An 18,083-nucleotide genomic window follows, 5' to 3' on the forward strand; every position below is an offset into this window, starting at 1 on the left:
AACCCGCGCCCAATGAACGATGCGGGAGGCCGCCCGCGCGTGCGCACTTTGTTTTCTGAAAAAACTCTACCAATAGTAAACTTTTATTAGGTACTGATTGTATGACGTGTATTACTTAAAGTTTAACTGACTTCGTAAAATAATAATACTAAAATAAAATGGTTTTGTTGTTTTTTGATTTGGCATTTTTATTTAAAAGAATACGATTAACAGTTGTCTCTGTTAAATGTTGGTAACTTTTTATGCATAATTCACTATTTATTTTTCTACCAAGCCATCGGTATCGGTATCGGTATCGGTATCGCCGATACATTACTACAAATATCGGTATCGGTATCGTATCGGCAAAATCATGTATCGTTACATCTCTAGTTCTTAGGTTATTTAAAATAATAACATCAGAGTTTTATCACAATATATCGTGACAAAAGAATAAATTTTTAACTCGAATTCTACCTCAATAAAAATGTTTTGTTTGTAGAATACATACAATATGAAATAATTAATAATCAAAAGAATATGATCACTAAATTCGCACGCCATTTCATGTGACGAGGTGGCCGAGTGGTTAAGGCGTTGGACTGCTAATCCAATGTGCTCTGCACGCGTGGGTTCGAATCCCATCCTCGTCGATATTTTTGCTGTCTTCATAAAATTGTATTTTTAATTTTCAATCTAAAAACATACTAAATCCGGTTTACATATTTTTTAGAAATTTATAATTTTTTACCAGTCAGCATCTTCATTGAGAATGTATTTTATAGAATGTTATCCTAAAAAGTTAAAAACCAAACGTTCAATCGTTCATAGATCAATCTGCAATCTATATTAGACTTAATATTATAAAAATTAAAAATCAATTGCTGTTCGTCAGTCTCGCTAAATCTCGAAAACGGCCAGGTTGATTTAGCTAATTTTGTTTTTGAAATGTTTTTCATAGTTCAGGGAAGGTAAACGGAGAGAAACAAAATATAGGTTAGATCTAGTCATAAATAATAATGAATGACTAAGCGTAACGCGAACGTTACCACAATAATTATGGCATAGTATAGCGTGTTTATAAAATTATAAATCATGAGCATTGAGTACCCGTACTCTATAATTTAAATATCTCATGACCTGTGAAACATTTCTTTACTTTATATGTTCTGAACTACCTATACTCTTAAATAACATAAATCGTCATGAAAAAATCATGTGCAATAATCGTTTAGCAAAGAATGATTGGTCATAAGAATTCAAAGAAAATGGTAAAACAAATAATTTTTCGCCGTTATCGACGTTATCTTTGTAATCGTTGTTGAAAAACAGATATACCTAGATAACGAGTTGCACAGTGTAGCTATCATTCGGAACAAATTTATCTAGACCTGCTTTTATTATCTTATCGGATATTACTGCCCTTTATTTTACGATTTTGAGGTATATGTTAGGTGTGCCCGAGGTGAAATCACGTCGTATTGTGTGCCATTGTAACTGTCATAATGGGATTTTTTCTGTTATAATTATATTTTAGTATATCACATGAGATCAGTGTAAACAATTTATAGTGAAGTGAAACTAGTGGAAAGGATTTTTATATCAAACTTATTTTGCGACAGGTAATACGACCTACATAGGATTATCTATTTATCATTGTGTTACATGCATACGTGAATTTTATGCTTCAAAGCACCGTCAATGTGAAAAAAATATTTAGGAAAGTTCTAGAAAAATTAGACTTGGTCTATCTTTCCAGGTGTGCGTAGGATGAGCAAAAAAGCTATATTAATTAAATTGAGATTTTAACATGAAAGACCATAGATTAACTTTTTAATGTAGAGATAGTAAAGACTGATACACGTCACGTGTAAAGCCACATTTTGTTAGGGTAGAAATAAAAATACAAATAATTTTCACAGAGAACTATTCCTACGAAGTAATGACATTCAGCCTAACAATAGCTCTACAATAGAGCTGGAAGAAGTTTATTACTTGTACATTAGATTTCTTAAAAACCATTATAAAAGAGAAAACCGCAGCATTATTTTTACGATTCTATTCTTTGACATTGACCTACTACTTCGAGATAAAAAATGATTAAACATTTAACTTTAGGACTCATCTGCTTAACCTCGATGTTGTGTATAGTAAACAAAATAGTACAAATAATGAATTACTGTTCGTTCATTACGTTTTTAAACATACATAATGCTTTTAAAATTTTAACAATAGTTCGTATAAAGTAGATATTACAGAATAGGAGATCATACATTATATTCATTTGTAGAGATGATATTCTTAATCCAATTTTTCCGAACCACTCCCAATATTTACTGATAAAATACCATTTCATATATTCACAGATTGTTTCATACTTACATTAATTCATTATAGATAGCTTATCGTACGTCCCCATTTGAACGTTATAATAAAGCAAGCCATAATCTAAAACATAATAGATACCTACTATGATGGACTATTTTCATTTATTTAAATTGGGACCAAATTTAATAATAAATATAAATGCATTTAAGCTATTTCTTTTATATCCTCATATATACGTAACAACATCGTCATTAAATTAAACGTTTATCTAATTTCAGAACTAAACAATATGATTTGGTTGGCAATAACGCTATTTATTGCCACAAGATGTGTGGATGCTCAAATAACAGCGCAGTCCAGTGTAGCGCCAGAGCTACGGGAATGCTATACAAATCCACAATTCCTTGACAGGAATAACTTACCACCCACAACCTTACCTGTTTTAATAGACATCATTCAGCAAATTGAAGATAATCCTAATGTAAATATGGACTTAAGACAATTAGCTGTACAGGTGTTGCATACGTAAGTTTGTTTAAATATTATGATTGCAATTCGTCTATTTGTTTATTAACCACACTATAAATATACATATTATATTTATTATTCATTATACGTTCACAGGTTTAGACAAGATGGTATTGAATTTCATCAATCCGATTCAAGTTCAGTATTATCTTCTAATGTGCTTCCATATGCACCAACTTTCCACTCCTTCCATAGACATAGGCTATTATTAACAAAAATAATACCAGGATATTCACAAGCTTTACCAAATAACACAATCAGCTCTGCACTCAAGGTATTTATTATTTGCTATTTTATTTTAAATAAAAACCAACGACGATACCTTCAAAAACGTAATTTTTATAAATTACGTTTATTAAAAAACGTAATTTTTTATTGTTTATACAATAAAAAATTGTTAATTTATTTCTACAGTGTGCTCTTCATCATATGCTTTCAACAACTGTCGATGCTCGAGTTAGAGGAAATGAGAATAGTTGCAATCAACTATCCCAATATCGCGCGCTAAGAACTGCAAGACATGCACCATCTCAGGTGAATGCGGATGATGTGGAAATATTAGATCTGGACGCACTGTAAGTATGTAGTGTGTACTTTTATAAGGTTTGTTAAGTTAAATCGACTCTTAAATAAACCCAAAAAATAATTGCTTATTAAACTCACCATGTTTTGTTGAATATTTCAGGAAATCAGCAAACACAATGGGAAAGATGCGGCACTATAATCCAAAAAGTGATGTTGAGTTCACGAGTATGGGTGGCTCAAAATCCGAACGTCAATTATTAGGAGATAGCCAATGTCCATTGCTAACAGGCGCAGTATTTACAAGATGGGGAGCTGTATCTGCCGGTCATGTTATTGCTGGGATAGCAGGAGGCGCACAGTTCCAACGTGTGCCTATACAAGAATTAACCAGAGGATCATTGAATGATTACTCTAACGTTCAGCAAACGGTTTCTTCGATATTTACAGCTACGTTATCAGGTACTTAGGGAACTCCTGAAATCATATAATTGGTTTAGTTAATACTTTGTTTCTCTTTATAATTTTCATGTGTGTTGTAGGTGATTTAGCGGAAGTTGTACTCATACAAGGAACCGAACGTGGAAATTCTATAAGCGTCGGTGTTGCTGGTAACTGGAATTCTACCCAAGCTCCTAGATATTATATGTTACACAATCGACTGAATGTTGAAATGACTGATCCAGAGATTCGTGGCGATATTGACGGCTTTGTCCTTGGAACTTTAATAAACTCGAACGTAGATACTTCCGGGACATTGAAATTATCTCAGCTACTTGATATGTATTACAGTCCTAGGGTGAGTTCTGATTATAGATAATATATAAATCGCTCTAACCAAACGATTCCACTGTAATTTTCTTCTAAAAATAAAATGTAGATGACTCAACATTCTCTATTTTATAATATCAGTCTGTTTAATAACAGTAGTCATGCATAATACAACAATGATTTCAACATAAGTACTATCTGAGTGTGTCATAGATGTAAAATGATATGTATCAGCGCCTTTGATGCACTCGATAGATTTTGATTAAAGTAAAATGTTATATTACACTATCTCAAATGCTCTACACACTTACGCCTTATGCAAATTTATTTTTTAAATTGGGTCTCAATAAACCTTTTACAGTTTACATGTTATGTATAAAAACCTAGGAAATTATGTATTTGTAAAATGTTGAAATGTTAAAAGTTGCCAATTAATAAATTTGTTCAATTTTTAGAATGGTGTCTATAATTCTGCTAGAAGAGCCTGTAATCGTAGAGGTCTGAGCCAAGAATTTATAGTCCGGGATACATTAATTGGCGAATCTCAAGCATTTGTTGCAGCTTTGGATACAAGCATGCCCCTTCGTGGAACAATCGTTAGTGGACTTGATCAATTAGTCACCAGTGCAGTGCAGAACTTCCAAACATACACAAGTAAGCCCCATTTATATGGATGTATGCAAAATATGGAAAGCATTTGTATAATAAAAATCTATAACGAAAATATTTTTTCAGCCAACAACTTAAACGATCTAAGCTGTATAAACACTGAAACAACTACAAATGACTACAGATTAAAAACAAACTTAATTATTGTTTTGGACTCTGCTTGGCCATATCAGGCTGTGTATCCTGCTATTTCATTCCTTCTGGACGGCATTGAAGTCGGGAAATTCGGTTCAAGTGTGACACTACTTAGTGCTTTCGACGGAAGCGTCATTGTTAACAAAACGTTTTCATTGGCTGAATTTCACAGCAATTACACTTTGGCAAGGCATCAAGCATGTAAGTCGAATATTAATTAATCTTACAATTAGAACTTCTTATGTTTATTCTTAACAACAGTTCAAAATTTTATCGTCGTGGCCACTTAAGTTTTTATTTTACTGAAATTACAAAATAAAGCCTGAACTTAGCCATATAACTTCTTAAGTACCGTAACGTATTGTGTGGATTGCTTTAGCCAGTCTGAATATGTTATAATTCTAATTTCGACGATCCGATGGTAGCGACTTGTTGAATTGTTGACGATGTTGCGTTGCTCTACATACATTCTCTTAACACAGCTGTGCATGAGGTTGCATTTAGGTTTTCGAATTTAAAAAAAATGTGTGACACTTTCTAATTGGTCTGGGTATTAATTAATGTATATAGGCATTCAATTATTTACAAATAAACACTATAAGAGACAATTTACGATGCTTAGTGTGCATAATTCGTGTGCATAAGTCGAAGTTTAATCAACTTGGAAGTATAAGTATGTATAGTTTGTGGAATTATAATATTATCAAAAGATGTTCATTGTGATGTTTAAATTATTATTTAACTAGCTTTCCACCCGCGGCTTCGCCCTCGTTTTCAAAGAAAAATCCGTTCCCGTAGGATTTCCGGAATAAAACCTATCCTATGTCCTTTCTCGGGTATCAAAATATCTCTATACCAAATTTCATGCAAATTGGTTCAGTAGTTCAGGCGTGATTGAGTAACAGACAGACAGACAGACAGAGTTACTTTCGCATTTATAATATTAGTAGGGATAGTAGGGATTATAAATCTTTCATAAAATTATCTTTACAGTGCTTAATGGAGTAAATCTTGAAAATACTCTCTCAAATATAAGAATTTCTATGCAATCTGAACTGGAGAACGAGAAAACTGCGAATTACGTTGGTGGTAATTCTAGTGTCTTGCTGTTCCTGTTAAATACAGGGAATTTGAATATTAATGAACAAATCATAAATGATGCTCGTCAGTTAAATGAGACAGTTCCAGGTAATTATAATGTATCTGTAGAATTGACCAAATAATTGTAATTTATATAATGCACATGATATAATAATTTACTTTGTCCATTTTAGATCTTAGGGTGTTGTTTGCTACGTCCACGAATCAATTTGATATTTTATGGACTTTGGTTCGTGATATGCATAATGACATCAGAACAATATCCCTGAACAATGAAGGGACAAATGTGGAGATTGCTATGAATCCAATCCTTACGAGAATTGAAACAGGTACATGCGATATTTTAAAATTTCTCTTTGCAGGTTTAGAGGTTAAGTGAAGGAGTTTTTAGTATAGGAAATTCAAAATCTAGAAGAAGTTAGTTTGAGAGCTTTTTATTTATTGTACTTACTACTATTTTATAGGTTTTAATTATAAAGCCTTTTCATTTGCAGATGTTTAATCTTCTAACGTCGCCTCTTATCCAATATTTATGATGCACATGACATAGTTACTTTAGCTCATTTTATGATGTTAATAATTCAGTAGGTAAATAAGTAATATGTTTTTCTGGAATATAAAGTATTCAAAACTGAAACGATATTTGTTTTTTCAGTCGGAAGAAGAATCATTAATCCAAACTGCGGCTCTACATTTTCGCAAGAATGGAGATCAGGAACACGACAATTTGCCGATAATGTGGAACCGGGATATATAAATTTCTACGCCATTAGTCCCAATTATTTCTTTGGTAACAACGAAAACAGTAAAGTACGGATTACACGAACGGGTTCCTCTGTTGGTAGCCTTGTTGTTTGTCAATCACGAACTGTTCCACAACCAAGGTGATTATAACTTATACCACGGATTACTAAATAGTTGCACGCACTATGAACTATAAGAAGGATTTTTATATTTATAATCAAACGGATGTTAATCATGCATAATTATAGTTTCCAACAAGAAGCTTATAGTTTCCAACAACAATCCTAGATCCTATTATAAAAAGTTCCCATCAATATAGTTACGGAACTATTGCAAATTAATTATTAAATATTATTTATTATTAATTTTTGTACACTATGTTATTGAATCTAAAAACGATTTTTATTTATTTTATTGTCATTGTTATTTTACAATTTTTTTTTTCTCATATATTTATGAACAAATTCCAAATTTTTGCTTAAAATGTTTACATACATTACATACAATATTTCATATTGTTTGTAACTAGGTACTTATTTGTATATTTATATGTTCAGGCAAAATGTAACCATGGTCGGGGATGATGTGAATGCCGTTATTTGTCAAACCCTCGCGTCGGGTAATGTTGAGATAATCCTTCGGGGTGCCTGCGATGGCCATTGGACGGTTGGTGCCTGTCCCCCGTTCTATATATCCGTACAATCACAAGTAACCGATACTACAAGTCTAAGCGCTACATGTACAGGTAAGAGTAGTGACAAGTATCAATTTTTTGAAGTGAAACTTCTTTAGGCGCGTTGAGAGTAAAATTCCAAGGTCGCGTCATGGCAGTCCCGTCCATAGAGTAAGGCGACGATTTTGGTATCTTTGAATCTTGACAAAGAAGTTTCACTTCTGACACGTGTGGTGTGGCACACACGCTCTTTTTATTTAAAAATTATGGGTACATGTTTTACATGATTGTACAGGCGGTACCTGTACAATTGCCTCATAAAAGGAAATTTTAAATAATGATTTATTTACTGTGCTCTATATTTCTACGTCCTACATCTTAACGTCTACATCTTTTATGAAAAACATAAACATCGTTCGTGATATTATGGACATATTATGATTAACTGCATTTCCTTGTTTGTTCCAGAACCCGCATGCAGATTCCCGTACAATGTCAGGTATCAAGTTCAAATTGAAGACTTAGGATGTTTCAGTAGCGCCGGAACCGCTGGTCTAAGTTTAATTCTAGGAATTACTATTATTCTGTTTAATTTAGTAAAATTCTTTTAATTGTAAGCATTCTAAATATTTATAAGGTATGTGACATTTTGACAAACATTAGTTCTACGAACCTACGTATTGATACTGCATTTATAATTTATATTATGTGTAATAATAAACTTACCTATGCAAATTCATGCATTTTTCATGTGTGTGTGTCAAATCACGCGTAGATAAACGTCAGTTTTAATAATATGTGGTGGGTTTGGCTGTACTTTTCTATTAAAAGTTCCACCGAATTCAATGGAATATTTATAATATTACCTCTTAATGATTTATTTCTTGAATTGATTATTGATTTTAATAAATCTTCTAAAATCACATTCAAAGGACAACAGCTGTTACCTCATTTAATTTATTACACTACCTACATTGATTACTATTCTTAAGTACACCACTATTGCTCTATCGAAAAGATAAAGCTCACTTTGCTTCACTTTTAATTTGATTATTTTCAGTTTTTAACTTTGTTGACTTTCATGATCCCACCTTTTACATTTTGGTTTGTTATTTAAGTATTGTTAGTGTAAATATTTTAATGGTACCTACTTATAATTTTTTTTATGTAAGTACATATATTTAATTAGTAATTTTTATATTGTATGTTATTTTTAGTTAATTAATGTTATAATAAAGTCGTAATAAATCATATATTATTGTTCAATATTATTGTTTTATTTACATCAAAAACTATTTATACATAATATGTATAATCCCATAATAGGTATTATTATTGCAACGTAGTTGCTACTGGTCAAAAGTGACCAAAAATTAAATTTGCTTGACAAAGAATGAAATCAAACATTAAAAAAAATCATTCAAATCCTTTCACCAGTGAAAAATATTTTCAACCAAAAATTTAAAATTTCCATGCTTTTGTTTTTATTGAAGTGAAACTTCTTTATCGGGGTTGGAAAAAAATTTAGTGTAACATTTTTTCGTTACGCGCCATCTTGTTTTTATCCCTTACACGCACGTGATTGACGTATTTCTGTAAAGTTGCATAATAGTGAATGATTTTTTGAAAAATAAGGTCATAAAGAAGTTTCCATAAAGAAGTTTCACTTCTTCGTACGTGTTACACGCACACATTTTTTTTTAAATATTATATATCCAGCAAGCAAATTTGCTAGTATCCACACCTAAAAAAACTAGTCATCAGCTGTTTTAGACAAACGATTTGTCAAATGTCACCGTCAGGCGTCAATGTCAATTGTCAAATCAAAGTGAAAATTGAAATACCTTGCTTTGTAAATAAAAATAAACAGTTTTTAAATAGAATTTGTGATATTATTGAATTTATAACAATGTCCGGGGAAGATTGTGAAGCGGGTGATCGCGGCGATAATGATTGCCAGAAATCAGACAAAATGTTCACTCTTAAAAAGTGGAATGCTGTGGCAATGTGGAGCTGGGATGTGGAGTGCGATACTTGTGCCATTTGCAGAGTTCAGGTGATGGGTGAGTAAAGCCTCTGTTTCTAAAAAATATATTTTTATGGCCTTGAGATCTAAAGTACTTGTTCAAACCATAATATAACACAAGCTTTCTAAATATACCAAAGTTGTATCAAGCGTTCATCATGTTAAATTTGAATAGAATTTTTTAATATATCTATTAATCCATTCTATTATTTTTGATTCATACAATAGTGCAACAAATTCACAACATAACAAATAGTTTTGCCAGAACAGCAGAATTCTTAAAATGTTTTTGCGATTTCCATCATAACAATAAGTATAGGAGGCCCGTGTCCCAGCAGAGGGAACATATTTGGGCTGATGATGATGATGATGAATAAGTATGTGATGGTATTCACATTTTTATAATTTGGTTTATTTTTATTCTACTGGGAAAGTATCCATGAGAGAGTTGCTATCATTTAAGTCAAGTTTGGTCCTTAACTCGCACTATGAATTTATAAACTTTATAATAAATTGTCATATACTTAGTTGTGAAAATCACTTAAAATTAAAGCTTAGAAATACAATATTATACCTACAATTGATACCCATGTATGTGACTATTAACATGTAAAATATTTATTGCCTGACCTTAAGTTCCCTCTAACACAGAAATATTATGCAAATAACAAATGATCTTTTAAGGAAGTAGCTAAATAATATTATGTATGTCTGCTCTTATAAATGATTAATTGTCCGGCAAATAGGAAGATCCTTCTGTCTTGCTAAATAGTTTTATTAATAACTAAATGATTATCATATTTTTTGCATTTATATAGAATTATTTGAAATACACAAGGCCTCATTTGTTACTCACATTGTCTCAAAGTTAATGTATAAACATTGTGATTGTAATGGTCTTTGTTATTTTAATAATACTGATTGATGACTAAGATGTTTACTACCATTTACAAAATAAATCTTATTTGTTTTTAAGTCCTTGTATAGAAAAAATGTTTTTTTTTTTGTTTTACATTTCTTTTTCTTTCATATTTATTTGTAAATTACTTTGTGTTAGTAAGATGCATCAGCTAATGGATAATGAGTGCTCTTATTATGCATTTAATAGTAAAAACACGGCTGTAGGACTTTGACAAACAAGGAAAAAGTAGGAATTATCACATGACCTTAGTAAAACTCAGTATTGTTAAAATAATTTAATTGAATCAGTTTTAAGTTTTTTTTTTATAATAAATAACAATAAATAAGTACAATAATGTCTCTTAAACAATAAATTATTCTTATCCTTATTTTAAAACTATTATTAACATTAATATCTTAACTTGCCACACATTTAAAGAAGTAACATAAACTAAATATCTCCATACAATTAATCTTACATTGCAATACAACTTAACAATTGCTATTTTTTTTAATAGCATATAATAATTAATTTTATTTATGGTACAGATTCTTTTTGGACCCTTTATTATCACTCAAAACACAACTAAAATCACATCAACACCCGCTCGGCAATGGTTTAATGTTTACGATCGAACTCAATCGGCGCGACCTAGTTTTGCGACCAGTCAACTTATTCTCAATTTGTTCAAGACTTTTACCCCGGGTTTCTGGTACGAAAAATACAACAAAGAATAAACTCACAAAACAAATACAACCAAAGAGCCAAAACGTACCCCACGGTCCTAAGGCAGATTTTATGTCATGGAATGTAGTTGTTACTATGAAACTACACAGCCAATTAAAGGCCGTGCAAATCGATGCAGCAGCTCCTCTTATTTTTGCGGGTAATATCTCACCCATCATCAACCAAGGTATCGGCCCAAAAGCTAATGAAAACGCAAGCAAGTATAACATTAAACATGTTAGTGGTATCCAGAGTACGACTGTCACATCTAAATTGAGCACGTCGCGCACATAGAAAAATGTACCTAATAATATCAATGTGATCGTCATAGATACAGATGAAATGTATAGGAGCATTTTACGACCTGCTCTATCGATTAAAGCTGTCGATATAAACGTCGATATAAAATTGACAACACCAACAATAATTGTTGATAGATATGGATCCACTGAACTACCAGACATTTTAAATATTTCAACAGTGTAAAAAATAATTGCATTGATCCCAGATAGCTGTTGGAACGCCATAAGGCCAAGTGAAATCGAAATTGATTTGAGATATTTTTTATTGAAAAGTTCCTTAACCGAAGAAGCATTTTCAATTTCGGCATCGGATAGAGCTATATCACGCATTTCGTTATCGATTTTGGCATTCTTTCCTCGCAGCCATTGTAACGCTTTTCTAGCTTCCTCAGTCCGTCCACGTGAAATGTACCAACGGGGTGTTTCAGGGATGAGTAACATCAATGCTAGGAACGGAATTGCCAGCGACGCTCCCAAGTAAGCCAGTTGGGACCAATCTAAATATCTACCGGCTATATAAGAAATCAGAATTCCAATGTTTCCTATGGCCGTAGGGAATAGCCCTAAAGTACCTCTGACTTCAGGTTGTATAGTTTCTCCTAGATAAACAGGAAAAGCTAATGATCCGACGCCAACACATAAACCGCAAATAGCTCGGCCGGCTAGTATTAAGTGGACGACGTTTGCAGCGGCGATTAGGATCCATCCAATAAAAAAAGGGAATGCGGTGAACAAAAGTGTTTTTCGACGTCCTATAAGATCCACGAGAGGTCCTCCGATAACACCTCCAGCTAAAGCAGCTAAAGGCATGAGTCCTCCAATCCAACTAGACTGTAAGCAATTAAAAATTAATTAATCGGATTTAGTAAGCATTTTGAGAATATTCATTTTTAACAATATAAAGCCAATCAAACTGTACCTGAGCTTCTGAGACTGTTATGCTTGTATCATTTTGCATTGAAACTAACGCTGTCGATGTATAAGCTGACGAAAACCCGACTATCATTGAACCCAATGATACAGCCACAGCGGCTAAAACCTAAAAAGTTGGTATATAAAACGTTATTTAAAGCTGTTATATATTTTTATGTGTTTTTTATAAAATGAGTTTAATAATTGGGGATGACCCTCATCAGACGGACACCTACATACATATATGTATTTAATAAGTAGGTTCATTTTGATCTTAAAGCTATTTTTATAAACCATCCTACTCAATTATAAAAATCATCAGATTATTATAATTGAGTAGGATGGTTTATAAACTTAAACTACCTAACATTATTACGTCCTACCAAAACTGAAGCGTTTTGTTAAAAAATCAACTACATATAGGATAATCCATACTAATATTATAAATTCGAAAGTAACTCTGTCTGTCTGTCTGTTACTCAATCACGCCTAAACTACTGAACCAATTTGTATGAAATTTGGTATGGAGATATTTTGATACCCGAGAAAGGACATAGGCTACCTTTTATTGCGAAATATGTACCACGGGCGAAGCCGGGGCGGACCACTAGTGTAAAATAAGGCTTGATTACAATTCATAGCAATACGAATGATTAATTTCACACAATCATATTAGGAAGATTCTGAATGTGACATTCTTATTTTATGACCACTCATCTCGGGTACAAGTGTGCGAATTTGGGTGTGATGCTAATTGTTCTAATTTAAATTTAACTATCTGCTATCAAATATTATTAGGTATATTGATTGTAATTTGTAGCGTGAATTGTGTTACAAATAACAACGATACTGAATCAAACAGTGAAAAAGCTTCCTATATGTATTTAAGTACCTTCCTATATAATATTATATTGTAAAATTCTATTTCTATTAATCACCAATGTATTTATGCCTAGTAAAGAATTTAGCGAAATGGTATTTTTAATTTGATTAAAAACAATGGTTCGTTTTCACAGTTAATTAGCCATTCATAATATTTTTTTCATAATTGGAATGAATTGTTATCATTTATAAGACATTTTGAATGAGTTTTTCAAGGCAATTTTGAACATATTTTTTTGTTATTATCAGAAGAATGAATTGAATCTAAGAAAATAATTATCTTCTAGCTACTAGAGCGGGCTCCAAGGAGATGTTCGTTTGCATAAATAGCGGACCTAAATCTGACTTCTGATATATATTGTATAGATCCCAGACATCCTATAGACAGATGTTGCCAACCAGTTTTGTGGTCCCCCTCCCCGCACCCCGGTAATTAAATATGGCATACAAAGAAAAAAATAAACATTTCCAAAACATGCCGCGTGGGGTATCAAATGAAAGAGCTTATTGAGTAGATCACGAATATATAGCATACTATAACATTTCTTACACTTTCTCTAAGATTTTTTAGAAAATTTACGAAAATGCTCCATTTTTGAGTTAACTTTAAACCACTAAAGATTGAAAACTCATGAATATATTTTTAAATTATTATTCTAAATAATTAACAATAGTCCATTGTTTACGATTCAATAGTTCGTACAGTGAAATAGTTGCATGGGGGAGTGGGGGGAGCATTCAAAGATGGCGAGTATATTTTCGAGTTTATGCCAGAAATAAAGGCCTAATACAAAAATATCGGTGTCAGGGCTTAGAATAATTATCTCTGCACTGTCTTTGTGTTTGACTGAATGAAAAATATGGCAGAAAATTCTTGAATCAGCCTCTGTGTGATTAGATTTGGCATAAACTTGAAAATATACTCGCCATCTTTGGATGCTCCCACTCCCCCATGCAACTATTTCACTGTACGAACTATTGAATCGTAAACAATGGACTATTGTTAATTATTTAAAATAATAATTTAAAAAATATATTCATGAGTTTTCAATCTATAGTGGTTTAAAGTTAACTCAAAAATGGACCATTTTCGTAAATTTTCTAAAAAATCTTAGAGAAAGTGTAAGAAATGTTATAGTATGCTATATATTCGTGATCTACTCAATAAGTTCTTTCATTTGATACCCCACGCGGCATGTTTTGGAAATGTTTATTTTTTTCTTTGTATGCCATATTTAATTACCGGGGTGCGGGGAAGGGGACCACAAAACTGGTTGGCAACATCTGTCTATAGGATGTCTGGGATCTATACAATATATATCAGAAGTCAGATTTAGGTCCGCTATTTATGCAAACGAACATCTCCTTGGAGCCTGCTCTATACGCTTGTGTTTAATAGTTGCCGTTGTTATTTAAAGTTTATGCCAACGAAGCGCAAGCAAAACGCCTGTGGTCAATTTAAGCAATCATCGACTATGATTGTATCCACTTAGTCGCGAAGTAAATTACAGTATGTAAACTGTGTAATATATTATACATAATTTTATATGAAAGCTTGGATTTCGGTAGCAATTCTGCATATTCTCTGCGTTTAAAATGTCTAGTGTAGACTGTAGTGTATGTAGTGGTTGTCTACTTTAATATTTCCGGATCCAAAATGAATATTATAATAGTTACATTTAGTAAATGTAAACGAATAGAATAAATTGAGGAAATACACAATAAACTAATCTTCCTTTGGTAAAATTCAAATACCAGGCAAAGTAAAATTTAACTTAAAATATCAATTAAAATATTACTTATTTAATATTTTATTACGTAAATACACAAGGAATAACATTTCAATTAAATGTAACAGACCTGAGAGAATGTATATTTGGCCTTTTCATAATCATTTCCATTCACTGTGATACTATAATGAGTATCGGCTCGCATTAAAATCTTCATTTTTGCTAATATCAAATCCGCAGTTCATATAAAGCACAACACTATGTTTCGTCACTTGTACACTAATAACTGACGCTGTGTGGGTGAAGCCTGAACGACTGAAGAAATGAGCTTGTCTCAGAGCGGTCGTCGGGATTTATATGAACGCAAATTGATTGACAAAACTGATTGGCTTTCGAGGTTGTGGAATCAAAACATCGTTTCTCGTACTTATTTGTTATTCAAAATTTTAGCTTAGGTCTCCTTGTAGATTTATTAGTATTAATTAAGATCTATAATTTAGACCGAATCGAGACGAGTCTATCAGCTGTTCTTGCAGTTACCGTTCAATTTGTACAGAACATATTTAATAAACACCTGCAAATTAGGTGTTAGCTCTTAAATACTATTATATCATCCAATTTAACTTATACGGCTACCTAGACATAGAAGGAATCAATGGGTGCGTTGACATCGACATCGATATAGTACTTACAATAATGTTGGATAGCAAGAAGGAGTTTCAAATTGAGTAATTATAAAAAATAAACCGCATGCAGCAGGAAAACAATCATTGAAAAGTGATAAGTGATAACTGATAACCTTATATATTTGAAATATAGTTTCATACTATGTAATTTGTATATTTATATAGATATACACATAAAAGAAAATAATGTATAGATTTGGCCCTAGTAAAATGAAATGGACATTCATCATCACAGTTTACGTCATCAGACCTACATTTAACCTTTTATATTCTTTTCGTAAATCTACTAGCTATAGGTAATAATTGCGTGAATAGCATTGATAGATGATAGTTTAAAGAAAACCTTATTTGAAATATTATTGTGCTCCTCTTTCATTGAAGAGATAATATGAAAATTTAAGCGGAACATTCTCAAATAAAGCATAAATACGTAGATACGAAAATTTTTAATAGATCCTTTTGTTCACAGTACTGACAAGACAAACGATGTCTAATAAATAATTATTAATGCCTAATTTATTTGTATCTAGTTTAAATAAACTGTTATGTTAGTATTACGCACGCATATTATTATGCCTATTATATTTCAGACAACAACTGAATCGCGTAACGAGCAATTCGGACCGGTAAATCTGTGTACAAAATATTAATTTTCCTGTTAATATGCGATCCTTAAGTATATATAAATTTAATATAATATGGTTAACATACGAATAAATTTCCGTAAAATATATTGGAGCGCATCTGGAATAAGGAATTTGAGTAATTTTTGGTTTAATAATCTAATTACTCAAAGCTGCACTAAACTTTAGGTTTGTATAATGTAAACGTTTGTACCTATTGGCAATATATTCCAGAATAAAGTCGAAAATAAATTCAATGGAAGTATTTATTCTAATTGTTCCATTCCTAGGAAAAAATATTATGACAATATTATAAACATTTGGACCTTAGTTAGATTTGGACTCTACACTATCGATTACATAAATTCAAAGTTAGTTTTATGACATATTCGATAGATGGCGTGATAGGTTTAATGATATCGATATCGGTACGTTTTAAACAAATGTTATTGTTAATCTTTGAGAAAATTATTTTTCATTCAATACATAAATTTAAATTGTGTTAAATTGCAATTCCTTCGAATTATAATTTAAAAGATCAAAATTTAATAATTAATAGGTACATTGATAATAATCACCACCAGAAGAAAATTTAAATCCTTTGTTATTTTTATTGAGAACGTTTATGTACAATGAATTTACGCAGTTAGGTATATAGACTTCGATTAGAAAACATGTGCTGTTAGCAATCGGTAAATATACTTCTCGTAAACAAAGGTTTATGGATGCAATCGTAGGTCTACTGTCATGGAACTTTTCATATCGTACTTCCAAATAATTAATACTCGCAAGCGGTTGTACCTCAGTATTTACGAAATATTGTTATACTGTGGTTGTACTTATATTTTCTTGAAATAATAATTATACTTTATACGGGGAGTCTCCCTACTTGATTCTATTGACACTCAACTTTACTGTGACTACCGAATAGTGAATACACCAACACTTTTTTTTATATGTATTAAGAAAAAATAGACAATGAAAAATACAAAGCCGAACCGTAACAGGAAATAGACATTAAAGTGATATCTTCAATGTAATGCATAAATTTAGTTTTTAATTAAATAAAACATGGGATATTTCATTGAAGCATTCAAATGACTTAATTAGGTATAAAAATTCATGATACCAAAGATATTTTATACGAAAAACAGACAATTTGTTATAATTGTCTATTTAGAGGCTACAATCTACATGTTTATTTGCAAATCAATTTCGAGGATATTTATAAGTAATATGTGCATACTGAATGATAAAAACAATATAGATATACTGCGTAGTGCGTACTAATAGACGAATTATATTTTAGTATGGTTAATTATAGGTCTACCAGAATCTGATGGCATATTTATATTTTAAAAATAAAAGATTTTCATGTGGCAACTTTATTTGACAACTATCAAATTGGTTGTCAAATTATTGTGTTGATGATTAATTTTTAGGATTTTGTCTTGAAAATCTTCGAAATGTCGATAAAACCGCTGCGATCACAAGCAAGAGGTGTTGTTTACAATGTGTATAGAAAAACATTCGATGAAGAAGGGTCAAACACATCACAATTTTCAATTTTATAGCGCGTGAAAGATTTTATTGCTAAGTTGGACTTACCCGTTTTGATACTTTAAATTAATAATGTTGTTTGTTGATTAAAATATAATTTTATGAAAACTTATTACAGGAGTTTCCATTCTTGGCTATTTGTCAAGTCCAAGGTGTACAAGTCAATTTTATAATGTGTTAATACTTACGAAAATAAACATGATTTCATTTTATTATTGTTTTATTTTATAAAAAATTATAAACAATCGTTAATTAATATTAATATAGTAAATAAGTTTTGATCTG

At 31.4% G+C, this 18,083-nt stretch overlaps 3 protein-coding genes and 1 non-coding gene across 5 annotated transcripts in view; 3 read left to right on the forward strand and 1 right to left on the reverse strand.

Moving 5' to 3' along the window:
• Window positions 1-550: 550 nt before the first annotated feature.
• Window positions 551-632, forward strand: TRNAS-GCU (transfer RNA serine (anticodon GCU)). The gene has a single exon. It is a non-coding gene; the product is annotated as a tRNA-Ser (tRNA).
• Window positions 633-1,444: 812 nt separating this feature from the next.
• On the forward strand, window positions 1,445-8,716 carry LOC149907725 (uncharacterized). Its single transcript, XM_090102770.1, has 13 exons — window positions 1,445-1,601; window positions 2,586-2,832; window positions 2,932-3,109; window positions 3,250-3,410; window positions 3,521-3,819; window positions 3,900-4,156; window positions 4,584-4,782; window positions 4,864-5,133; window positions 5,926-6,120; window positions 6,207-6,362; window positions 6,689-6,917; window positions 7,335-7,522; window positions 7,919-8,716. The coding sequence occupies exons 2-13, from the start codon at window positions 2,597-2,599 to the stop codon at window positions 8,059-8,061; spliced, it is 2,511 nt and encodes an 836-aa protein (XP_089958896.1). The 5' UTR covers window positions 1,445-1,601; window positions 2,586-2,596; the 3' UTR covers window positions 8,062-8,716.
• Window positions 8,717-9,259: 543 nt separating this feature from the next.
• The window catches only part of Roc2 (Regulator of cullins 2), a 33,114-nt gene continuing 24,290 nt past the window's right edge, over window positions 9,260-18,083 (forward strand). The window contains exon 1 of the mRNA XM_090102776.1: window positions 9,260-9,513. Coding sequence (XP_089958902.1) covers window positions 9,360-9,513 — 154 coding nt within the window. The 5' untranslated portion in view covers window positions 9,260-9,359. The remainder of the gene's footprint in view (window positions 9,514-18,083) is intronic.
• On the reverse strand, window positions 10,739-16,881 carry Tret1-2 (Trehalose transporter 1-2). 2 transcript variants are annotated; one of them, XM_090102772.1, is made up of 3 exons: window positions 16,817-16,881; window positions 12,325-12,444; window positions 10,739-12,236 (listed from the first exon to the last, which is right to left on the reverse strand). In XM_090102772.1, exons 2-3 carry the CDS (start codon window positions 12,409-12,411, stop codon window positions 10,974-10,976), a joined length of 1,350 nt encoding a protein of 449 aa, XP_089958898.1. In that variant the 5' UTR covers window positions 12,412-12,444; window positions 16,817-16,881; the 3' UTR covers window positions 10,739-10,973. The 2 variants fall into 2 exon arrangements, with proteins under 2 accessions (XP_089958898.1, XP_089958897.1); XM_090102771.1 differs by lacking the exon at window positions 16,817-16,881 and adding an exon at window positions 15,060-15,235.

This window comes from Colias eurytheme, chromosome 6 (assembly GCF_061535395.1).
Source record: "Colias eurytheme isolate Ceu_HAF_F1 chromosome 6, ilColEury1 Martin Lab GWU primary, whole genome shotgun sequence".
NCBI classification, from domain to species: domain Eukaryota; kingdom Metazoa; phylum Arthropoda; class Insecta; order Lepidoptera; family Pieridae; genus Colias; species Colias eurytheme.